Source organism: Calonectris borealis, chromosome Z (assembly GCF_964195595.1).
Source record: "Calonectris borealis chromosome Z, bCalBor7.hap1.2, whole genome shotgun sequence".
Lineage (NCBI taxonomy): Eukaryota > Metazoa > Chordata > Aves > Procellariiformes > Procellariidae > Calonectris > Calonectris borealis.
Window position 1 is genome coordinate 84,605,163 of NC_134352.1, and position 25,940 is coordinate 84,631,102.

Consider the following 25,940-nt stretch of genomic DNA (forward strand, 5'->3'; position numbering starts at 1 on the left):
GGGCCTTTCTGCTCTTCGAGGATGTGTAAGAAGTTGATTGATATCAACTGATGAACAATTCCCCCTTTTTTTTTGTACACAAGAACCCTCTTACTTCTTCTTCCAGAAGAAAAATTAACTCATTTTAAGGGAACCAAAGTCATCCCCACCCCTCATAAAAGAGTAAACTTCTCCTACAGCGGCTGCCTATTCCTTTTGTGTGGGCTTGTGGTGGCTGCGTGGGGCAGCACTTGGGCACACCAGCTCACCTCCTTCTACAGGATCAAAAGTCCTTCTCCCCCCAGAGATGCCCTGGGCTTCCCGGGCTGGGGCTCTGAGAAGTTGCCAGTTCCTCTCTGGTTCTGAACTCCCCCGGGGTTTCCTCACCGGTCACGCTCCAGATCACCTCAGGTTCCTCTGGTCATGCTCCCTTCCAATCCTTCCTGCCAGCGCCTTCAGGCCATCTTCAAAATACTTGCTTGGGGAAATTATGACTCCTGGTTTTTATGTCTTTTGGGTACTTTTATTCATGTTTTGGAAGGATTTGCTGTTTGCTCAGAACCACATGACTGGCTGAGTCAGGAATAGGAATAGGAGAGTCACACAAACATGCCTCCCTTGACATGCTTCGCATGAGTAGCAGAGCTCAGAACTTATACTAATGTACGTTAAAAATACAAATTAAAAATAAATCCTTTTCTTTCAGCCGCGTGTCACAGCCGGTACCTGCCGGCCGGCACCGCGTGTCTTGCTGCAGAGCCCCAGCTGCGGCAGGAATGTGCGGTTTCCCCCGAGAAAGCAGCCTCACATCTTGACTCTAATCTCTCACCTTCGTGATTAATTTGAATTTGTGCTGGGCACAAGAGCCTCGTAGTCCTGCAGATCTTTCATCGTGCAGCTGTAAGCAGCGTTGACTATCAGCATTCTTTGGGGTTATCTGTAATAAAGCACGTGTTTCTGTTGCAGCCGTCTCTCTCCCCGTGGAACTGCATGGCAGCAAGGTGCAAGCTTCTAGTGTGGGTGTATCGTTTGGAGATGAGTAATTCTTAATGTTTAATCAACTCTGAGCTTTGTCTGAGAGCTGAGAAATTTTGAGTTGGAGCCCAGGAGTCGCTGGTCAGCTTTCAAATATTAGGAGCTGAAAAGAGACCCGTGAACTTCCTGAGTGAATAAAGGAGCCAGCTGATGGGATGGTCTACGTCTGGCCTTGGTGGTATCGGGTCATGCTTGGTCGTTGTGGTTTTAATGTAGAAGTGCAAAGATCAGAGTCCTTCCACGACCACGACTGAGCCAGGTGCCATCAGCCAAATGCTCTTTTTTACCCCCGACCCGCACAGTGGAAGGGAGGGGGAGAGAAGATCAGCTGCTCTCCTCTCTCCACGCCCACGGGTGAGTAGAGGAGACGTTACTCTCCTTTCTTTCCCTCAACCTTGAAAGAGCAAAGAATAACCACAAGCTCGAAGGAGGGGTGAATCATCCCAGCATGAAAAGATCATCGTGAACACGGACAGCGTGTCTTAGGGCTGTCCCAGAGCATATTTACACAGTTTGGTGGATCCGGCCATTAAAACTGCACTTACTTCTGAAAAGCTGCCTGTGGTCCTTCCCTACCTGCCTGCCCCAAGAGCTGACCCGCCAGTGCCCTGCTCAGCAAACTTCTCCTCCTTCTCCTCCCTGCATGCTCCAGGTTTCACTGAGATCTGTCCTCCTGCCCGGGCTTGCCGGTACCCAGTGCTGCCAGTATTCCTGTCCTTCTAGGGCTACTGGTTTAAGTCCTGTGCTGGACACAGCCCCAAAGCCTCGTCTGGTTTTAGGTGCCAACCTTTCATTGCTGCCGCTGGGATCCAGAAACCAAAACATCTTTGAGTTGCTTTAGCCGTATCTTGTAATGAAATACCACAGAAGAGCTAACCGGGCATCTTTCAGGGTTTCATCACCGACGTCCTGCCCCGCTGTCCTCGGTCACCACGTCAGCAAGTGGGGTAAGACCGGTGGTGTGAGCAAAATTCCCCTCCCACCAAATCGGGGTTGATGGAGCAGAGCGGAGCGTGAGGCTTGAAATCGCTGCAGTCACAGCTTCGGGGTGGGTGCAGCGTTGTCTGTAGTAGCTGCTCAGCAGAGCACGGAAGGATGGTGGAAATCAAATTCCGTATCTAGTGCCATGGCAAGGTCTGAGCCGCAAACCCTCGCGTGTGAGCGCTCCAGCTGCCGTGGCGGGCTCTCCGATGGCGTGGGATGGAGACCACGTAGAGTCCTTGCCTTCCTAATTAAACTCTCTGCGGGAACAATTTCCCTACTGTAAAAATGAGAAAATGTGAATATTTGTTGCTGAGAAACACATTTTTTCATGACTGGGACAAGAATTGAGTGTGTAACCCAGCTGGAGTATTTAAAGAGGAACTGAAAGTATTTGAGTTTTGACTTTTTCAAACTTCACTTTTTGCTAATTTTGTGATCTCCATAAAAGATTATTTCATTGTTTTTAGCTAAAAAGCTATTTCTGCTAGCTGTAAACTTTCCTTCCCATTATTTTTACAGGAGTCTTTTCATGAGATCCAAATGATTCTGAGAATTAGATCATGTACTATGAAAGGTGCTTCTGCGTCATCCTCACGTGCCAATCACAGGAGACTGATTTTCTGTCCCCGTTGCGCTGCTGGTCACCAAAACGTCCGGCGCAATTGGCAGCTGGCCCAGCGGAAAGCAGGAATAAAGGGTTAGAGTCAAGGGGAGAATAAGGAAAGGACAGGTTATGCTGACGTTTTATAAATTGATGGTTCTCAAATGAACTTTGTGTGATGGACTTCATCCTAGAGGATTCAAAAAGTGTTTCCAGCCATCTCAGAGCTGTTTGTAATGGGGGTTTTGGGAGGGAGGCGAGGTGCTGGCAGGCTGAGAAAGAGGGAATATAGGCTCCATTAAAAAAAAAAAAAAAAGGGAAGGGCTTGGAAATTACAAGCCAATTAACTTCAGTTCCTGAAAAACAACATCAAAGAGACCACGGAATAATTGGGAAATCATTCGTAAGCAACTAAGAAGAAAATACGGAGGTGAATACCAGCCAACGTAGATTTGTCAAGGACGAATGGTTTCACTTTAATCTCATTTCCTTCTCTGATGGGTAACAGGCCTTGTGGGGAGAGCAGCAATAAATACCACATGATAAGGCTTTTAACACCTCCCCACACCCCACAGCAGCTTCATCCCCACTGCCCGTCGGGAGCGACCCCCAGCCTGGGGACAGTCCCCCACAGTTTGCTGTCACCTGGGCTTCTGCACCCGCCTCTCGTGGGTTTTAATTTCAGTGATAACCTGGAGGAGAGAAGAGAGAATTTAAATCCGGAGAGCATGTGGAGGTGGCAAGGGCTAGGACTGGGGTAGGGACGGAGTTTCCAAATAACCTTGAGGATTTCGAGGAAAGGGCTGAAAAATGGGATGTGGCACAGAAAGGACGAGGGCAGGGTCGCCCACCCGGGCAGGAATAATCGGAAGAAGCGGATGGGGAACAGCTGGCTCGGAAGCGGTTCCTTCGGCAGAAATAGATCTGCAGCAATAGATGATCACAAGCTGGAATTGTCAGCAATGCCACGGTGCTGCAGAAGAAGCCAGAGGGGTTCGGCATCCTCTTCGGCACAGCTAAACCCTCGGGGAACATGCTCCCCATTTTTAGGCACTTCAAGAAAAATGAGGTTTAATGAGAGAGAATCGGTTCTGGAAAATACCAGAGCTGACAAGTCGTTTAGTCCAGCAGGAAGAAAACTAAAAAGAGATATTTTCAGATACATGGTCTGATATGCAGAAGGGAAATTTTATCTTTACGTCATTGATGCCTGGTGGATAAGAGAAAAAGTAAAGATCCTTTTCCTACCAAACGTTACAGCTTCCAGTGCAAACCGCTGAGCTTACATGTTGCAAAACATGCAATAAATATTGTTGTTTTCCCAACATATTTCCTAAACCAATTTCAGACTGAAACCCAACAAACCCACCCAATTCATCCGGGGCAAAAGGTCCCAAGGCAGAGAGCAGCCTCCTTTAGGCTATCTTTCTGTTATCGTGTTAGAGACTTGTAATTTCCTTTTTTCCCCATTCATTTCCAAAGTCGACTGTGAAATTTCCAGCTTACTGCTTTTTTAAAATCCCATGTTCAACAGGAATCTCTTGATTTTAAGACTAATTTGGTGGAGAATAGTGCAGAATATCATAACCGACGCTGTCTGCGATGGTTGGGATTCATCTCTACAGGCACATCCTTGTTCTGGCAAGTTACTTTCTAGACCACTTTTAATAAAAGATCAGCCATCGTTGATTTTAGTAACATTTTGCTTTGAAAGTAACAGCATCCAGGTGGTAACATTTTGATTAACAACTCTATTTCATTCTCATTGTGAAACTACCTTTATTTTATTTTTAAATAAAATAGAGAACTAACAAGCGACAGAAATGGAAACAATATTTTGGTATTAAAAAAAGATGGGGTTTGGTTGGCAAGGTGGTTTCTTTGGTGATTTGTTTTTTTATTCCTTTCATTTCAAATGAAACTTCAGAATTTGCCCTTTCATTCTCATTCAAAGCATTTCCCCCAGATTACCAGTCATTCCTACAAAATTAGAAAGATAAATGGTTTCCAGGTGATTTCTTTTCTTCATTAACACCTCAGCCTGCCACGCTGCAAGTAAAAGTGAAAATGCTGATTTTTTTTAAATTAAGAAATACTCCACAACGATACACTCTGTGAATATTTACTGCTGAAATAGAAATTATCACGGCAAAGACAGGCTTCTGGCAGGAGGAGTTCTGTCAGCACTGGCATCGAGTCTGACTTTGCGCTAATCTTTACTCTTAAAGGAATTTAATTTTGGAGATCGGCTTCCCCCCACTTTCTGCGTGGGGATTTCTGTGATTTCTGCAGCTGGCACAGGCCCTTTCAAAGCAGCAGCGGCTTTGCCTGGCTTAAATTCATGGGCTGAGAGCGGAGACTGTCCGTGATCTCCCTTTCCATGATTTCCCGCTGGAAACCTACTTCAGCACAACCCTCCAAAATCCGTATCACCCGAAGGAAACTGGATCACATCTATTTTTGCCAGAAAGGGGCAAAGACGGGAAATTTGTTATCGCTGCATCCTGCATCCGAGCAGAGAGTTGGGTTCAGCTCAGTTCAGGCTGCCGGAGGTCTTCTTTGCAAAACAACCCCCTGCCCGTCGGTCCTGCCCCTTCGGCTTGTTTTTAAAAGCAGGAGGCTCGACTGATGGAAATAAAGCAAAGTTTGCAGCCCTCTGCAGTCACCAAATTCAAATCCCTCTCCCTGCGGCTGCTCAGCCTCACATTTCAGTGGTTAGGACATACCGGTGAGTGTCCAAGCCCGCGCTGTAGCTGTATTCCCGCTATTCGTGGTGCGTGGGATTCAAAAGGTGGGCGTGAGACTGTGCCAAACCAGAGGGGTTGGATGAAGAGAGACACTGAGCTGTGGGTTAGCGATCCTGGAAGGCAGATTTGATGGAAACCTTTTAAGCGCAGTGAGAGCTTTTCACAAAATTTCAGTTTAACTAAGCTTGAAAGTTGCAGAAGTAAAAAAAAAAAAAAAAAAACCCAACAAAAAAACCACACCGAAGTCAAGAAAGAATTTGCTTTGACATTTGTTCCCGGCGCTCCCCAACCTCCTGCCTGGCAAACTGCCTTGTTGGCCACGGGAAAACACTGACCGCCTCTCCGTGGGTGGGAAGGGACGGGGCGGGCGGGCCGCGGGGCGGCTCCGGGGCGGGTCCGGGGGGCGGCCCCACGCGGGACCCAAAACCGGTCCCTGCTCACCCATCTCAGAGCTGCTCCCTCTGCCCCACGACATGGACTGTGGCGTGATCACCTCCAAGACCGTGCTGCTGCTGCTGAGCCTCGCCTTCTGGGTACCGCCACGGGGTGCTGGGACCCGGGGGTGCGGGGGGGGATGCGGACCCGGACCCGCGTGGTTTAGGTAGGGGTTAGCTGTCCCGGGTGTGATGAAGGGCTCTGGCAGAGGGAGGCGGTGCTGTGTTTGAGTTAACTGGGGTTTCTGGAGTTAATCGGGCATTTAGTTTACTGGTGTGCAGGGGACTCTTCTTGATTTCTATAGATAACCCTACGTAGATATTTTGTAAAGAACAAGAAGTTTTGGGTTTTTAAGTTTCTGAGGAAAAAAAATAGTGTTGGAGTTCAGGGTTTTTTTGCGGGGTGTTTTTAATGTAGTCATGTTTTTTAGTAGTGTTTTTAAAAGCATGTCATTAAAGCAATCTACAAGCTAATTTAGTGACTGGAAACAAATGGAGCTGTTTGGCTGCAGAGGGGTGAGGGCGTTACACAGGGGCTGCCCTCCCAGTTTGGGGTGAGGAGTGTTTGGGGGAAGAAAACAGCTGAGAACTTTGTTCTGACTATGTTTTGGTACAATTACACCTTTCCAAACGGACGGGGCTCTGAGTTGAAGATGTCCCTGCTCATGGCAGGGGGGTTGGACTAGATGATCTTTAAAGGTCCCTTCCAACCCAAACTATTCAATGATTCTATGATTTCCTCAATAATTACTTACAAGAAATTAAAAAAAAAAAAAAGAGGGTGGGGTTTTGTACTTTATAGCTTAATCTCTGTTTGGGGGGGCTCGGCGTTGGAAGCTCATGGCACGGCCGCCTCGTGACAGTGACAGCAGGGCCTGGGGTAGGTGGCCGCTCAGAAGAGGCGGTGATTATTCTGGTAACCAGTCCTGAGCTTTTCTCCTGCGTGGGAAGTTGGCGTAATCCCCCCCGTCATCACCAGGGATTGCGTACTGCCCTTGGAGAAGGGGGCCCACTTAAACCCCGTGTGTTTCGGTAGCATGATTTGGGTGTTCACATTTGCTTTGTAGCACTTGAGTATTTCCAAAACAGCGTTTTACACAGGATGCTTTCAACGTGCCGGTGGCAGCCCGGGTTAGGGCTCAGCACAGCGGCACCCCCCTGCTCTGCTCTTCCCCCATGGCCTGGCTGAGCGGGGCTGGGTAATGGGGAAGCCAGAGGACTTTCCTGAAGCAAGGAAGAATTAAAGAGAAGAACCAGAGGCTTTCCAAAGAGAGAAGCTAGATGAAAAGAAAAGAGAAAAAAAAAAAAAAGGAAATACTGCTTGAATTAAACCTTGAGGTGTCGTGGGGTGTTGTGCCCCGTTTTGTAAATACGGGACTTGCCGCTGGTTGTGGCGAGGAGCTTGGCCCCTTCCAGTCCCGTGCCCCCTTTAGAGGGGCTCAGCGCAATGTAGTGCTGCTGTGTTCCAGGTAACTCTGGTGCGGCTAGCCTGAAGAGCGCAGGAGGCCGTGTCTGCTGCTGCGCCTCACGTAACGTGATCTTACCGTGTATGTTTGTCATGTGGAGGTTTTTTTGAAATACCTGCAGAGAAACATCGGAGCATCCCCCTGTGTGTGTGTGGAAATCCCCTGAGCTTCAGCTCAGGTGTGCCTCAGATCAGCATCATTGCTTGGCTTTTTTAAAATCAAACAATAGCCTTATGTCCTCCTAGAATTGTCTCTGGTACCTTTTCTTCTGCTGTAGGGGAACTCTTTAATCGTGATTGAAGCTATTAGATCATCTGGATCCATGGGTGATCAGTAATTATCCTTCTGCATGTCTGTAGCCTCTGAATTTGGGGTGACCCAGACCAACCCTTTCTTTTTTTATCCTATGAAGAGCAATGCAGCCCCAAAGCCAGTGGCATTTAGACGCTGCCGCCTCCATTAAGTGTGGTAATCGCATTCCTGCAGCAGAACTGCAGAACCTGGAATTCAGGTTTTAGGAGGGTGGGGAAGGAGGAACTGACACTTTTATGCTCTTTCAGAACATTTCTAACAGTTGGGGCTTTACCAGATTTACAAGGCTCCAGATCATTATCAAAACACAAGATTTGCAAAGAGCATTAGACGACTTCTCTAAGGAGTAATTCGTGCTCAGGCATTGTGTGCTGCAAATCTTGCCCAGCTTGGAAATGATTATGGAAAATAATTCACCACCTTCATATTCAGCAGCTGGTGCAGTTACGGTGTTTTGACAAAGGTTATTGCTTAGAAATGTCCTAAAAAGGCAATGAATCCTCTTTTGGATCTCTGATCGTTATTGTTGTGCAGGAGTAAAGAAAGACAGATTTTCCAGAAGGACAAATAGGGGCTTCCTAAATGAGGTGAAAAAGCAAGTTCTCTCTTACCCACCGGGCTCAGCATCGTATCTGCAGGTCATCCTGCTACGGGGATGAGACTGGGGGGCTGTAGGTGTGCAGAAGCCCCACAAACAAGGCATTGATTGAAGCTGTTTTAACTACACAATTACCAAGGGTGGTGCTTCAAGCTGTAGGAGATCTGCCCACCTCCCAATTTTGCTTTTTAGCACCTACTAATTAGGTCCAAGTGCGTGGTTATTTTGGTAAATGGGTGTTGGCCTGTTCTAGGTGAAGATGGGATGCTGGTTTAACTCGGGTAACTTAAAAGAGGGAGAGGAAGGGTCGGAAGAGACTCTGATGTTCTTGGCAATGTCTCGTGAGGGGACTTGGCTGGGTGGGATGTGATGATGCTCCTTGAAGGAGAGAGGTGAAATGCTGGGGTTCACTTGCTGGTCCAAGGGAAGAAACTGGGAATCTTAAAACTAGATGGAAGTTTCACGCTGTATAATGTGATCTGCACACCCTCCCAGGTTGCTTTTCTTCTAACCCCCCCTTCTTTAATCCCAAAGCTGCTAAATCCAGCCATTAACACCTTGTACCTGCTCGCTTTCTTCAGCTTTGTTGTCACTAAACAGACCTCTGTTTCCAGAGAGGACTTGGCATCCACCAGGATTCCTGGGGACTTCATCGCCAAAAGGCTACCTTATGTGTTGCTGCAGTGAAAATCCTGTTTGCCCAGGTTTCCCATTTGCTTTCTGTCAGAGGTGGGTACATCCCCAGCCTTGCTTCACCTGACAGCAGAGAGAAGGATCGAGATAAGTTATTGCCTGGGTGGTTTTAGCAGGACCGGTGGATTAGAGAGAGCAGAACTTGATCTGTTGACAGCAACAGGACTTCTCCAAGGAGGAGAAGCCCAGGAGAGTGAGATCCCAGCACTGGTCCCTGGTAGGGTGTGCTTTACCTGCGAGTGATGAAGCCAGACTCGGATTTCCCCAGCCGATCCTGGCTCCCTCTGCGCCCGCAGGTGCTCGGGGTGTGTCTGAGCTGGTCACAGGTCATTCAGGAGCTTTATTGCCTCTTCAGAAAACCCAGCTGCGTTCTGCCTCTTTGCTAAGGAGAGGTGTGAACTACAGTTTCTGGGTTGGGATTTGACTCCAGATGGTTGCAAGGGTCGTCCATTGACTGGAGAATAGAGAGAGGCCTTGCCTTCCCACCTGGTCCCAGGCGAGAATGTCCCAGCACTGCAAAGCTCATGGTGGCTGCCTGGCCCCCATCTCCCTTCTCCACCCTACATCAGGTGGTTTTTGCAAATAGCTCTGGATTTGTGACCTGGGAGTTTCCAGTGAGCATGAATCAAATGTGTTTTGGGGTATCAGTGTCATCTCTGCTTTGAGGAGATACTCGGGCCGGTCTGGGCTGTTTGGTCTGTGCTTAATCTATCATCTCCTTTGCCCTTGGTGCATCCAAGACCAAAAGCTACTTGTTTTCAACCTTACAGAGGTTTGCTGAGTGATGTGAGAGGGTGCACTGGAAGCTCAAGCAATCACAATATTGCTGTGGCATTGCTTTTAAATAATTTTGAGTAATTGTGAGGGATAAACGTATCTGTAAAAAAAGTTCCTGCATTTGCGAGTGGTTTGAAATCACTCATGCCGGTGATGGGCAGTTTGGGAATGCGTACTCTGACGCCTCAGTCTGAGAGAAATCAGATGGATACTTAAATAAATTAAAAACCCCAATGAGGAGGAGATTTTTTTTAATCCCTAGATGGAATTGAAAATGTAGTGAATAGCAAAGGTTATGTTGGAGACTATTGGTGCTAGAAACACATTTATTTTTAAGGATGGAGGTATTCTCCAAAGAGTCATTAGAGGTCTGGGTGTCAGCAGCCCTGTGACCTGTTTCTCACCTTTCCTCCATCTGTTCTTAGGCAAATCCTTAATCCTGCCTGTAGCTGCCCGCTGTGCGTGACAGCGGGGAACAGGCAGCTCTGCTGGGTTTTAATGCCGTGTGTGATACTTGACAGGAAGATGGACGAGCTGTGGAAGCTCTCCTCCCCGCTCCTCGTCAGGGAAACGATGCTGATCGGCCGCGGGGTCAGTCTGACTCACAGCAGCGTCTGTGGTGGAAAAAGCTGCTTAACCAAGAGCTTTATTTTTTTTTTTTTTAGCACATCCAGCAAGTAAAGCTGTGGTCATTCATCCACTTCGGAAAGGGCTCGGGTCAGGCTTCCCTCCTGGGCTCCTTCTTTCTAACTCTCAGATGGAGCCATGGTACTGGCTGGGGTCCCCAGGACCCACGGGGCGATGAGCCGGGGAGGGCTGGGGATGTCCTGACCCAGCGTGAGGAGTGGGAAGTAGTGGGTTTGTTTCTAGCTCTGCTGTGAACTCGTTGCTGAACCGTGGGGGGAAAAACAGCCGTGTGAGCCGGAGTGGCCACTGGACGGGGCTGATGCCAGGGCTTAGTACTAGACCTGGGCACTTTGGTGTGATCCACCTGAGTGAGCCTTGAAAGGGCAAAGTTCCTCCTTATTTTAAACTCCTCTGCCCAAAATCAGGAAGCAGAACTTAACTGACTTTCAGGAAAATGCGCTTTGCTGTATGCGTAGCGGCCTCACGGACAAAATTAAAACTAAGATGTTGGTGCTGTGTGGTCAGGAAAGGGGAAGCGTTCAGATGGCGATGCAGATAGTGTGAGTGACTTCACCCTTTCCTGTGCGCTTCTGGGGAACAAGCTTTGTCTGACTGTCCCCAGCGGTCCCTGAGGCTGTGAAAAGGCTCCTGTTGGATGGCCAGGCAATGGATCTGGTCCTAAACGCACTTTGGCCTCCTCGTGAATCTCATCGTTTGCAGGTCTCCGAAACCAGAGGCTGTAGAAGTGCCTCTGATAACTGCAGCTGCTCAAGAGGTCCCATTTTGTTTCCCCCCTGCAAGAAGTTCAGAACCTGAGGACACTTTATCCAGGGGGAATAGAAAGCGGCTCTTTCCTGTAGTTGATGTATGAACCGGGCATTTCCTTTATTTCCCCCAAAAGCGTGGCACCACCAAGCTGCGTTTGCTTTACCGTGGAGCTGGCAGGATCCCTTTGCATCAGGAGAATCCCAACCTGCGCTTTTCCTTATGGGAAGAGGCACACAACTGCCCCTGCTCCCCACGTCCCTTCCCTTTCAGCTGGGTGACAAGCAATATTTCAGGGCAGATTAGAGGCATCTGCCCCGTTACCAGCTCTGAGAAGTTTCCCCAGGCTTTAGGGTTAGCTCCACTGTGGTTTAGGTGCACTTCTTTGCTGTCCGGTTTGTAACTCGTGAGGTGGAAGTCGCAGGATCCCGTGGCTGAGCCAGGAACAGCTTATTAAAGAACTAGGGTGGTTCTGAAGGCAAATATTGAACTAGAGGGTGTTTTGTGTCTGAACCAGCTGTTCAGATGTGAAACGGCTTGGCAGCGGCTGATAAATCCATCCACACTCAGCTGAAGTTACACTCGCAGCCCTGCAGTCTGTGTCTGTATTGGGGGAGAATAAGAGCGAAAGGGGTGGTTGGTGCTGCTTTCTCCTAATAGTGGTCCTGTTGTCCTCGGAGGTGCGTGATGTTCTGTGGTTTTGATTAGCAGCAGCACACTGACCCCAAGGCAGAGGTTTGAGCATTAGAAGTCAGAGGATTTGGGGCAGGTTGCTTTGCTTTGCAGTGGTGTGCAGTGTCTCCACGAGGACATCCCACCAGTTAAGCTTCGTGCTGGCTTTTAGGGATGGGAAAATAACCCCGGAGTTAGGCTCGGGGAGCAGAAGACATGCTTGGACAACTCTAAGGAGAACATTTATTTAATATAACTTGAAAACAAACCCACTGAAACCAGAATCCCCTCTTGAGTGTGTGGGTTTGCAGCATGTAAAAACTGCAAGTAGATGTTGGTTTAGTTTTCTTTTTTCCCCTGAAAGAGACCCACAGGTTCTCAGAGCCTTTTGGCTGCTACTTATTGTTTTCATTTGAGGAAGAAAAGGAAAAAGCAAGCGCTTCCCACCATACCCACTGAGCAGCCCTGCGGTATGTTTTGAAAGGCAAGCTGAAACATGTCCCGTAGTTGTACATCGCAGCTGAATATTTAGATATAATGTGCTTTGAAGAGTCTCCCATGGCTTTCTATAAGTAGGTCCCACCTCTGTACCTCACACGAGGAGACTGTGGTTTAAAGGTTAAAATTTTAAAATTGTGGCTAATGACTGGCACGAGATCAGTGGTAAGCCTCTCCTGGGGCTGTTGGTGCTGCTGGCAATCGAGGACAGCTTGGTAGGGGCTCACAGCTTTGGTGCTTTTTGCTCCAATCCAAAGCCAACTTGCTGAGTTCAGTATTTTTTATTATTTTGCAAATCAATGTTTTCACAACTTGAGAGTCTGAGGGAACACAGAAATATATGCGCTAGGTTTTTAAATTGCTGATTGCTTTTTTTTCCAGTAGAAAACAGTGGAGAAAGACTTAAAGCTATTGGCTTCCAAGGCCTCAGGAAGTAAAGGACCTGTAGGACAGTGAGGAGCAGAGCAAAGCCGTGCGTGTCCTGGAAAGCAGCTTGGCAGAAAAGGCTCCGGGGGTCCTGGTGGACACCAAGCTGACCCTGAGCCACCAATGTGCCCTTGCTGCAAGAAGGCAGAGGGCACCCAGAGGCACAGGCTGCCCAGAAAGGTGTTGGAGTCTCCATCCTTGGAGATATTCAAAAGCCATCTGGATGTGGTCCTGGGCAACCAGCTCTAGGTGGCCCTGCTTCAGCAGACGGTTGGACCAGATGATCTCCAGAGGTTCCTTCCCACCCCAACCCTTCTGTGTTTCTGTGACCTCTTACTGCACCGGTGCGTGGTCCGGCAGTGGTTGGGAGCTATGTGTGGCCAGGAGCTGCAACACGTGGTGGGTACATCCCCTCCATAGCAGTTGTTGCCTGCGTGGCCATCTGATGGGCATGCTGGAGCCTGCCTGCTGCTCTGTGCCGCGGGTGGAGGGTCACACGCTGTCCTGGATGAAGCCAGCTCACACAAGTGCAGCAATCATTGATTTATCATTCAGAGAAATGAATAGCATAAGCAGTGTGGGAAATAGTAGCTGAAGCCAGGAGGTCTCTCCCAGCTGGTGGAGTTTTAAACCTGGGACAGGAAAAGGGAGAGGAGTCTGGGCAAGTGGGATGGGAATTGCTGAGCTAGGGTTGTCCTCATTGCTGGGGAAAAAAAGGCTCTGCCTCGGGCCAAGGGAGACTGTCATGTCTGGGGAGCTGTGTGGTCCGTATGGGCTAAGTGGGGTTTTAAACAGGAGCTGTAAAGTCGTTAAAGCAAGCATAAAATGAAGAAGGCTTTCTCGGAAGTGCTCAGTGCCTTTGTTTTCCCCTGAAGTCACTAGAAAACCTGTTTACTCCATGGAAATGGAGTAACGAGCAGCTAGGGAGGGCTTGAAAATCTGGTGGCAAATGGGAAGAATAGAACTTGTAGTACAGTAAAGCAGTTACAGAAAGAGTAATTCCCCTTGCCATGCATGCTGGCTGTTGGGTAATAAAATAAATTATTTATGGAGGAAATGTTGTGCAAACCCTTTTGAGCAGAGGATTTACCTGTCAAGGTAAATCAAAAACCTTCTTTGTACACAAAAAAAACCCAAACCCAAAGACAAGGAGTATCTTCTGCGTTACGGAAGGGTTGTGCAGCTGTTATTGAGGCCAGTGTTGCTGGGGCTTGATTCTAGATATGGGGGGCATGGGGACAGCACCGTAGTGGCAAACACTTGGCAAATTAATAATTGAAGATGATAACCTAATCTGTTCTCTGGCAAATTAAAATTGCTGAAAAGGTGATAGCATCCTAGTGAATGTAGTTGTTGGATGTGAAGGCAAAACATCAGTATTGTATTGGGTGAGGTGCTCTGACTTAAATCACTGCTATGCAAAGATACTGATGAAAAAAAGTGGTTTTCAAGCCTTAAAATTAACTAATCCGTGAGCTGATTGTCTAATGAAGAACTAGAAGGGAATGGTCCTGAAAGTGTTTGTGGATATCGGTAGTTCTTTCAGTATGTGTTTGTACTAGTTTGCTGCAGAAAACAACTACTATTACTCTTTAAAGATAAAGAGTATTATTTACCATATCTTTGCCCATAAAAAGTTAATGATACGGGAAAAAGTCAAATCAGTCCCAGTTTTGTGCTGTGGCTTATATTAGTGCTGGCCCTAGGAAGGTCCTGTCTGATGTGGGAGAAATGCCTTTAAGTCTCATTGTCTCAGATCTTTTATTGTATAGAGGATGCATCTTGCTGAACACACTTGTTTGATGAATTTGCAATTTACCCTGTTCTTACAGCTTTTCCTTTTAACACTATAGCTTTGTTACTCTGTATTTAACTGACCAGCCTTTTAAAAAGAAAATCCTATACTGGTCCACATTAACAGACCAAATGATGAAATCAACTCTCTGAAATGGGAGGATGTTGGGAAAAACCTTCAAAAAAACCCCACAAAACCTCAAAACGACAAACACTGCCGTTTAATTTCATAACTAGTGATTTGGCTCTTCTACTGTATTGTATTTAGGTTTGGTGGGAGGAGGAAAGAAGCCTATGCTAATAAATGCAGATGAACACAAACCTCTGTTCCCAGCCATCACGTAAGGTCAACTTATTAAAACAAAGAAGGGAAGGTGGAAAACTATCTGTTCTGCCTGACCGATAGATGCAAATTTTGTATTTTTTCTTTTTTCAGAGCAGTTGTATAGAGGGAGGTTTAAGGGGCCCCTTCTACGGCTGATAAAGTGTCGTGAAGTATTTGCATGGCCATAAGTCTCTCTCTAGAAGGGCAGGGGCTCATAGTCATCAGCATATAAAAAAATTCCTCTTCTGACAGTGGGACACAAGGTAAAAATCTTGCTGTGCTTTTAAAAAAACATATAAAATCTACTATTTTCCAACAGCTGTCCTGTTCTGCGTCAGTGAGATAGCCCGGGCTCCTCATAGCCATCCAGCCCTATCCCCTTCTGTTTCATGGGCAAGAGTGAATATTCACGGTGCTGCATGTGCGTTATGTGGCTGGAGAGAGTTCCAGCTTGTTATATACGTTCCTGCAGCAAAGCACCACCGTATACCTGCCTCCCTGGCTCAGCTGGCTGGGCTAAGTATGGAAGAGGTGGGTGAAGTCAGCTGGGTGAGTAACCCTGCCCAGGTCCTGCTTAGGAAAACCCGGTTGTAACGGCTTTTGCTTTCTTTTTGCTCAACCCCTGCGAGGAGTTCATTGTTCGCACTCAAGCACTTTAAGATCTCTGCTTTCTGTCAGGGGCACAGGATATGAAAAAGCAAGTAATTCTGGCGTTAGGTCCTTGAACGATGCGAGTTGTGGTGGGTGAGACAGCAGAGACGGTCACAGCTCTGTCGCTCAGCTGTGAAAAGGGGCTTTCTTGCAAAATTTCCATTTACTTCATCCCTTCAGCTTGTCTTACGGGTATCAGCAGCTTTGTAAAGAAATACCAGCAGCGTTTCAGTGAGTCAGCTGGGGATGTTTGGGGAGGAAGGAGTACTGTTAGGATGTTCTGCTTGCCAGCAGTGCGGTGCTTGCTTGGCAGATCACAGCAACGTGCAGGCAGCGATGCAGCCCCAGGACCAGGTGAACAGGTTCTCCCGTATCAGCCTTGCATCACTCCTTGGCTGCCTGCGCTGGGGTTTGTGCCAGCTGCTTTGGGCCAAGCCTCTCCGTGCATCGCGTGATCCTATTCTGCGCTGAATTTTTCTGAAAGTAAACTTCCAAGCAGGAGACTAAAAAAATTGTGAAGAACAATAACAATTTCTAGTATTAATTTCTCAGAATAATCCTGGGAACCTTGTATATATTTTTAGATGTGTTTGAGAAGGTGTTTGGCTAATCATGAAGAAGGAATTACTTGATCTCTTCCTCCTCAAAAGTAATTGCTTAAACTGGCCTTTGTATTTGTGAAAGATTTTTTTTTTTGAGATCCAACAGAAACCTGTTTAATCAGGTGTACTTTACACTTTTTACTCTTGACTTAAGGTCTATCTTCAGCAGTGCAAAGGACATTCCTTGTTGTACTTCTCTTCTAGAGAATTTTCATTGTAGATCTAGGAATGGGCTGAAGGTTTTGCAATGTTAGGGGAAAATCCCTTCACCGGGATTTGAACTTGCCTTAAGAACTGGGAAGGCTTAAGGGGAGAGCTCAGATTTATGTTCCAAAATATTTTTAATCTTCACTTTCAAAGTTTGCCTCTGGGACTCATCTGCAAAAATAAAACGGGGAACCTGAAATGCCTTCCGCTCCTGAGTGACCCTGCTCTTCAGGCTTCGAAGTCTTCACTTTGAACTAAAAAGCATGAGTGAAGTTGTGGCTGTATCTCAGTTTGTGGGGAAAAAATGTGAACTTCCTTTAAGCTAGCTCTTTACCCAAAGTCTTTTATTTTTACCTCGTTACGCTTCCTTTTTCTGCTTGGAAGCAGAAGTTCAGAAATTATAATAGATTTCTTACTGGCTGTGTTTTTTCTCTGACCAGAACCCAGGCAATCCTGAATGTTGCAATAAAACCTGCTGTGATAGTGCCAGTCTGTATTTGCATTGATAAAGTTTGGGCAAGAATCTCCTTGAACTCAACGCTGGACCTTCTGATGTTGGCTTGCTGTCGTGGAGCTTTGCTAGTCCTGGCTGTATAGGACTTCTGTGAATTGGCTTCACAATGTGTTTTTGAATTTGTGCCCTTTACTAGCAACAAGGTTTTTCTTAGCTTCCCACAGTTGGTCCATCTTTAGCATTTCCTGTGTGTGCTTCCTTTGCGTTGTGTTAAGCACGCTGAAAATAAGTAGAAAACCGGGCTTAAAGTGAAGAGGAGAGATGAAGAAAGTGTCTGTCTAAACCGCTTGCAGAAGTATAATGGAAACATTGGAGGATTCTTTTGTATAAAACATCCAATAGGAAGATTAAATTATGAAGCAGACTGTCTTTAGAAGTACAGAACTGGCAAAGGCTGGGACTGGAGTTACGCAAAAGAGTAGGGCTGTATGTTCTCTGAATATGACAAACGATTAACTTTGCACTTTGCACATTAACTTTTACACATTAACTAAGTCACAAGGCTGTTTCGTTGTGCATGTTTTGACATGACATTGCTGCTGAATGCAGATGACTCATTTACTTGCCAAAAACAGGGGTTATGCTTTATTTGTACCCTGGTTATTCAGTCTGTGCTGCCTTTCCTGCGGTAAAGTCACCCCTACTCCGTTTCCACAGGGGCTGCCTTCCTCCATCACAAACCTTTCGGAGGGTCTCACAGTCCTTCTGTTTTTTTTCTTGGGGCTGTGGGCACTCAGCGGTTGATGACAGCTGTGATGGGACATCCTGACCTGGGCGCTGAGCTGTTCCAAAGGCTGATGGCCTCAGGAAAAACGTTCTCATTAGTGGCTGTGCCCAGATGCAAACGTCTGGTTTAAAAATGCACGTGCAGGAGGCTGCGTGCTGCTAGTGGCCGGCTCCACCTTTGGTTTGGGGTGACTGCCTGGGAGTACTTTCTCCAGCCTGGAATTTGTAAAGCCATAACTCAGCTCTGTGTTAGGTTTGTGGTAATGGCAGCAGCAGAGAGACCAAGGAGGTGATTTGGGGGTACAAGCACAGTGGCCGAGAGCATCACCATGTTCTGTCTGTATTTGTGATGGAGGATTTTAACTTGGTGCATGCTGGGGAGTCATGGTGCACCTGCCTGAAATTTCCCAAAAACCTGAGAAACCAGAATACCGTTACTCTCTAGCCACACCCATCTTTACCAGGAAGGCTTCAAAATGCAGCAACAAATGCAGTCAGGGGTTACAGTCGGGATGGGAAGATGGACAATAACTACAGCACTATTCATTTAATGCTTCTAGCCACGCACAGTGCTAAATAGGGAGAAGTTTTTAAGTCAACCTAGAGCATTACACTGTTCCTGCTGAGGTCACTTGGATGTTTTCCACGGCCTCCATGGGAGCAGGGGCCAAACTCTGAACCGTTTTAGGAACCATATGAGCTGCTTTCCGAGCTGGTGCTGGGCCAGCTGAGCAGAGCACTTCTGTGGTTAATAAAAGCTCCTGCATCCCATCTTGAATCTTGTGTCCTGAGTGACCGTGATCTGACTCAGAATTCACGATGCTGTGTTCATTAAATTTGGGATAGTAACACTGCACAAAAACTATGAAGGACTGAGCAAAAAGTTACAAACTAGGCGGACAGTATATCTTTGCAGGAAGATGCACTGTTTTCCCCTGCAAACCTCTAAAGCCTTCCAGAGGGAGCTCACCTGGAGGAAGGGTACAGAAAGCTCCATCGCTTTGGCTTTGCTGTAAGGAGTTGGTTTTGCTTCTGGTTGTTCTAGGGATGGCAGTGGGAAGCACAGGTGTCCTCACGGGTGTCTCTGAATCTCCCAAGTTTCTCTACTGTTCTAAAAATCAACAAGTAGAGACTTGGCTAAAACTGACACTTTTAGGAAGATGCTACTGTTTTGTGTTTTGGTTTTGTTTTTTTTTTTTTTTCCTTAGAAATGTTTTAACTTGAATGAGTTCTCTCTATCCGGGTAACTTTTTTAGGCTCATTTTTTAGCATCTGTTTCAAATAAAATACATCTTTTCGTCCAGCAAATGGAAAAGTGGCTTTTTCTTTCTTCCAGATGAGGAACACTGAATGAAGATATTTCTTTTATGAGAAATTAAAAAACAAAAACAAAAAACTAATTCTATTGTGGAATTACAATACAAATAGAGATTACCTTAAAACACTTTACAAACTCTGTCTTAAACCTGGGAGCAGAGCTGCTTGTACTGGAGTGTTTTAAGCCTGGAAAAACCCCTTGAAAGTTCCTAGTAATTCTGTGTTGTTTTCACTGGGCTTGGGGCCAAGATGGCCAGTCGCGGCACTCGATAGTCCTAGAAAATATTAGAAATAAAGGATATATTGGGCAAATCCTATCATCGCATTTTCTCCATGATGATGGATAGTTAGCCCAGGAGCGTCGCTTCCTTCTCCGTGGCTGCCCTTGCCCAGATGATGCTGTTTCAGAATGGAGAATGGGTGGAGAATCCAGCTCTCCAGGCCAGAAATATGGGATGCACTTTTTGAGTCATATGCCTCGCTCTTTTTGTGCAATCAAAGGCAAGGCAGGATGGAGGTGCAACGTCCCCAGCCCCACCTTGAGTGCTGCTACCACTCCAGGGACTTTTCCTGTCCCACTTTCAGTACAGGAGCATTGGAGGAGGAAGAGGGGAGGTTTCTCACGGTGGTGAAGTGAGAAGGCAATGATGCCCTCTGAGCTATTGTGGTCTCATCCTTTCCCTGCATCCTTAAAAAGGGGTGGGAGGAAGAAGCCCTGGTCGCTGTATGCCTGCAGACAGGGAAATAGGAAAGAGATTTTTCCTTAATGAGAGGAAAAGTTAAAGGAAGTTTTAGGAACTGCTTTAATCATTAGCACTGCCTGAAAACCCAATGCATGTGGAGAAGAAAAAAAATCTCTTGAATTGGTGATCCTATTCCTTTTCCTGATATCTGGCTTTGTAGAGGACCTGCCGTATCTGAGCCCCAACACAGCAGGATCTTGCATGACGTGTGCTAATGTCTCTGAGGGTTAGTTTGATCCTGGTTTCATCACTTGGTGCATCTGATCCCGGTAATTTTGAGGTACAGGCAGCGTCCAGGAATGCGACAGTGGTGTGGGATGAGAGGTGTCTAAAATGAAGGATGTCCCCTGCACTTGGAGGTAATTGAAGGGCAGGCACCGGACCTGGCTGGAGGGGAAGGAGCCAAACATGGTAAAGGAATTAGCAAGTCCTAGCTCCAGTGTGAGGAGTGTTTGATTTTAATTAAAATGTACAGCAATGGGGGAAGTAATGAACTGCTCATAAGCTGTGTGATGAAATCCAGCTGTAGTCTATTGAAAACAAACAGACTAGTTTCTCTCGAGTTTCCAGAACGTGAGTACGGACAGTGCTTCATTTTTACAGGCATCTTCTTGTGCTGCAGGATTATAGAGGGTAGATGAGCTGTTGTAACTCCTGAGAGAATTTGTTTATGCCATTGGTGAGGCATTGGCAGGGCATTGCTGAGTCTGTCAGTGTTATTTCCAGGGCTGTACCCAGTTCTGCGAATAAAAGCCTTCGGTCTCCAGGGCTGCTCGCGAGGCATCTGTCACTGGTACACTGTATCTTGGCCTCAATCAGCAAAACATCCTTTTGGAGGAGAGTTTATTTTAGAGGATGCAGAAGTCTGTTTCCTCCAGGAAAAGGAGGGACTGTGTTTTGCTGAGATCAAGAACATTTGTGCCCGTCTTAGTGGTTAATGCTCTTGTGAGAGTGGAAAGGATGAGTTTTTCTCAAAAAAAAAAAAAAAACAACAGGGGAGCCCAAAACCACCAACCCACCCCTGTGGTGATCATCTTAAAAGTTGATCCCTTCAAATGCAGTGTTGGGTAGAACGTAGGTAATCTTGGGTATAAAGTGTGAACTTGGCCTTCTGCAGAGACACTGGCTGATGCACATCGATAGACTCGTGTTTCAGCTCGGCTAAAGTGGTGCTTCATTAGTAGAGGAGTGATTCATGGGAAGCGAATTTTGTCTTTGTGCTAAAGTTTGAATGGGTAGCTAGTTTCAGATGCAGCATTTTTTTTTCTAGATCTTTGCATACTGTAGTCATTACTTCTAAAGTTGAAATGTTAATTGCACTGTTACAAAAAGGCCCATATTTACTTTCCTGGGCAGATGCTTAATAAATAACTGCTAATAACTTACTTTATTGCATTTCAGGCAGCAGCAGCTGGTCTCAGCTATGTTGGGGCATATGTCATTAACACCTACAAGAGCTACGACAACTTCCTGCAGGACAAGTATGCTCTGTTGCCAGCCGTGATCATTATTTGTGTTGCTGTGGTAATGTTCATCATTGGGTTGATCGGCTGCTGTGCCACCTTCCGGGAGTCTCGAGTTGGTCTAGGGCTGGTGAGTGTTGCACGTTCTTGCGTGCCCTCTTCTTCACCCTGTTGCATGGTATAAGTGCTACACTAGACCTTCTCAGGATGCACAGAAAGTAAAATATTATTTTGAAATATACTGCTGAAGCACTGCTCCATCATGGGAGTTATGTGCTGCTGTGACGCACTGATTGATGGTGAGTGAGGTGCAGGCTAAATTATTAGTTGCACTGCCTTGTACAGACAAATACCACAGTCATGGGCAGTTTGATGGCTCTGCCTCAGCTAGCTTGCTGGAGATAAGTGTGGAGAGTAGCAAGTTTGGGGAAGAAGGGTGATGGTGAGGGAACAGGAGGAGATATGAATTTCCAAAGCTGGGGGGGGGGAACCAAACATATTTTTCTGCTAACTGTTGTTCTCTGAATCCTGAAAGTATGCCCCCACTTCTTCTAGAATTATTTTTAAAAACCCAGAAGGGTTCAAGCTGAGTAACTTCAGGCCCCCAGCTCATGCCTTGAAGGCAATATGACCTCAGCAAGCAGTGCCCAACGTACCTAACTAAGCTGCTGGTTTATTTGTGCGGTGTCCTTTTCGACAGCCACCTTGTGAAGTGTTTCATAGGCTTTTCACGGAGATCAAATCACGGCAGTGTTCAGGAGACTGCCCAGATTGGGCACAGATCCTGTGGAACCACAGTCATAGTCCCAGCCATGCACAGTAATCTCCTATTCTAAATTATTTTCTGGAAACTATTTTGATTGGAGAGGCAGCAACAAATAACGATAATTTACCACTATAAATTAATGTGATGGGTAATGTGCAATTGAATTCGAGTGCTGTGGAATTCTTCCTTACAGTCTCTCTCTTTTAATTTCAGTTCTTGGCCATTATCCTGGTTATCTTCATTGCAGAAGTATCTGCTTTTGTCCTGGGATTTGTTTACAGGGAAAAGGTAAGCAAAGAATTAGCATCTCTGTACTAACCTAAAAGTAAAGAATAGATTTTGTGTTGTTAGAGCATTCCAATATACCCAGTTTTCTTGCACTTCATCCCCTACCCTGCAATCTGCAGAGCAAGTGGGAACAGAGATGTCACCATCCAGTATGTGATTCAGTCTTTGTTGGGAACATGGTGAATACATGAAGTACCTGGGAGGCATCGCAACAATCTCTAAGTTGAATTAAAGAGTTGTTGATGCTCACAAAAGAGGGCTCTTCCATCAGGGAAGGCAAGCTTCTATCCAGGAACATGATTCTGGTTAAGTGCTACCTGCATTTTATTTAAAACATCACTTGATTTTTTTTTTTTTTTTTTTTCCTCCTGACGTAGTTGAGATACAGATTTTTTGCAGTTTCTACTAGATAAAATTCTTAGCTCTCATGTTAAAACAATATGGGCTTTTTTTTTTCCCCTCTCTAAATAGGTAAAAACTGACGTGCAAGGCACAATGCACTCAGTCTTTGAGAAGTATGATGGGAAAAATCCAGAGTCTGCTGTTGTGGATTACTTGCAAGAACAGGTAAGAAAACATTTAAATTGTCCTGAAAATTATTTAGAAAAGACCAGTTGGGTCCTAAACAAGGAAATTGGGCTGGAAAGGGAGAGGGAAAAGGGTCAGTATGGTCGTATCCTGGAACTCAGCTCTGCAGTAGTGTTTAGCATCTGATTCTCCAAGGCAATTGAGGGTGCTCCCCACTTTGCAGAGTGGGCATTTTCAGGCTCCTGGTGTGAAGTTCGTGCAAATGAATCATCTCGTTGACACAAGTGGCCTTTGGATCAGACCAAATGAGTACATATGAATAACTGCTGCTGAGAATCCTGTACCATAAAATAGAAAGATGACAGAAGACTCTATCCTGCAACCTGTCACTTTAATATTAGAGCTTTCACAAAGAATAAACTAATAAGGAGGTAATAGTGTATGAAGGGAAGTTGATCTATTATATCTACTACTGTTTTCCTGAAATACTGCTACTTGTAAATCCGCTGCATACTGCGGGCAGCTCTTGCCCAGTATGCGTAAGAGGTTCAACTCAACATTAGCATTCGGGTTCATATATATTCATACATCCCTTTGACTATCCTGTGTTTGGCAGCTTCATTGTTGTGGGGTAAAGAACTACAGTGACTGGACAACCACACAGTGGTTTAATTCCACCGGTAACAACAGCGTCCCTCTGAGCTGCTGCAGGCAAGATATGAAGAACTGCACAGGGCGTCTGGATCAGCCACAGGAACTCAATACGCGGGTGAGGATCAAGGGCACAGTTTCACAGCTGGGCCACGATCATTCTCGGCCAGCCAGAACCAATGAGGAAAGCACTTTAGACAGGGTTTAGGGATAACTTCATCCAATTCTTCTCAGCAATTTGTCCCCCAAACTCTTTTCTCCCCAGGGTTTTCCTCTATCTAATTTCCTTCTCACATTATTCTATAAAAGCTCCTAGATGATGGAGGGGCACCAGTCTGAATGTTCGGTCTTGTCTGTCTGCTGGTAACAGTCCTCCATTTCGTGTTGCTACAGGAGCAATACGACAAGGCCAGAGCGCTAGCTGTGGGCACGTAGTTGTTCAAACGGATCTGGGGTAGGGGAGGAGACTCTTCTAGGATTGACCGTGAATCTGGAGAATTGCATACCAGGTTCTTCAGTCTGGGGTACAAGCCCATAAATTGCCTTTTATAGTTACCATTGCTGGTCTTCCTGGCTCTGAGTTTTGGGCACTTCTTTAAGTGACCTGAGCCGGAGGAGATTCTGAGAAGCAGCAAATGTCAGTGCCCCTCCCCAGGCAAGAGGTGAATGACAAGCTATTGGGTCTGGAAGACAAGAATGGAAACCCTCAGGTCTGCCGTGGTTGGTTAGACAGGCCCTACAAGGTCCTGCTTCCTTTTAAGTGTCGGGGAGGGAAAGAAAAAACAAAAAAACATCCAGCTGAATTATGTCTTTTGATTTGGTTTTCACCCATCTCTTTCGTGGCAGGGCTGTGCAGAGGAGCTGGAGTCTGGGCTGCAAAGCGTGATCAGCTATGCCATGCTTGTAATCCTGGGGTTTGCCATTGTGAAGGTAAATGTTTTATCTCTTCTCTCATGGAAAATAATACTGTTTTCTTCTTTAAGCGGCCTCTAAACCACTCATTCACGACAAATACAAAAAGCTGGGTGTGCTTGAAAGGCCTAGATCTAGAATTCTTTATTAAAAAAAAAACAGATTTGCTATATTTAACTGGGATTTAAAAAATTGCTGATCAAAGTTTGTTTTTTACATATTAACCCAATGAATAGTCCTGTGCTTAGAGACCTGGAATCCAAATGGACTAGACATATGACTAGGAATGAAAACAGTGGGGCTATTTATAGACTTATAAGGTTGAATTAAATGAAATGTGAAACCAGATCATCTTGTGGGTGAAAACTAGATTTGAAAAGCCCTGACGTAAAAGTCCTCGCAGTTGGCACATCACAAAGTTGCATAGGCGTTTCTTGGAAGATTTGACCCATAAATTTTAGCCTGGTGGTTTGTCATTGTTCCCTGTACCTGTTCTCCGAGATTAGTAACCTGTTCCTCGTTGACAGAGATTTGAACCATTTAATAACACCAAAGTGTTTTTCCCTTGAGTATCTGCTCTCTATAAAAGCAGCTGTAAGGTGAGCCCGTGCAGAACACTTACTGTTTAACATCCCACTCCTGAACTCAATGCAGAAGCCAAAATCTGTCCAGATGTCATCCCAGGACTGGCGCTTGACTTAATTGAACTTCCCTTTTATTAATTTTGGCCTAGCAGAGAGGTGATGGTTTACAGCATTTGATCTCATGGGCTTAAATGGCTCAGCGACGTCGTTTCCATCATTTCCCTTCCTTCTGTAAAAGTGATGAGTTTTACACTCCCATTATCTGTCCCGTTGCTATTTGTGACGCACCGTCCCACTGGGATCTCTCCTGTGATAATCTAAAGATTGCCTTAGCATATTCTGCATACTTTATACGCTTAAATATTTTACAGAACCCGTTTTAAGTCCAGAATAATCCCATGCTTTCACTGAAATTTTTCCCACAGTAAGATAAGGAATTAATGTGGATGTGTAAATTAATGGGAGAAACCAGGGAGGAAAAAGTTGAGCTGGAACTATTATTGGAAATTGATATGCAAAAAAATCACTTTCTGTAGATGTATTTTCTAAGTGTTTTTTAATATGGAAAGAATGTCCTTGCTACGATGAAAAAGTTTAATGAACATATAGGTGTTGGGTCTGATGACTGAAACAAAATACAGCAGAATTACATGTATCTCTCTCTCTCTCTTTTTCAGTTCTTTGGCATGCTGAGTGTCTGCGTGCTTACTTGCAAGAGAGAAGACAGTGGATATCAGCCTCTTTACTCAGGGGTGTTTACTTAATAAAATGCAAAGATCGCTTTTTTTGTTGCTTCCTGATGATAAAATAGACACGTAAAGATGCATGCTAAAGGACAATTTATGACCTTCTTGCTACATATTTTATTTTATGTACTTGAAACAAAGAACATTGTGTATTGACTTGGGAAAGTTTCTTGCGGGTGATGTAAAATGGCGATTTCGATATTCCGTGCCCTACAGTGACATACCCTGATCTTGCATACCCCAGCTTTCTGTAAGGTTGTCGTAGAATCAGATTTGTGACTTTAGATAGCACCAGACCGTGTAATAGACAGAAGAATCTTTCTTCTGCCGTTCTTTCCTCTACCCTTAAAACATGCAGAAGAAATGTTATTTTTAATCACTAAACTGATTGAGACCGCAGGAGGGGTTTCAGTTGTCTGCACAAACATCAGATGATTCCCATGGAACATTAAACAGCAAAAGAAACTTTCCAATGCCAGGTTCAAATATTCTTCATAAGCACAGGGAGT

General features: G+C 45.8%; 1 protein-coding gene across 1 annotated transcript; it reads left to right on the plus strand.

Annotated features, from left to right (window-relative positions):
- Positions 1-4,550: 4,550 nt before the first annotated feature.
- LOC142075258 (tetraspanin-36-like) lies at positions 4,551-25,466 on the plus strand. Its single transcript, XM_075136375.1, has 7 exons — positions 4,551-5,879; positions 20,895-21,086; positions 21,936-22,010; positions 22,482-22,577; positions 23,155-23,307; positions 24,036-24,119; positions 25,363-25,466. The coding sequence occupies exons 1-7, from the start codon at positions 5,820-5,822 to the stop codon at positions 25,447-25,449; spliced, it is 747 nt and encodes a 248-aa protein (XP_074992476.1). The 5' UTR covers positions 4,551-5,819; the 3' UTR covers positions 25,450-25,466.
- Positions 25,467-25,940: the final 474 nt, after the last annotated feature.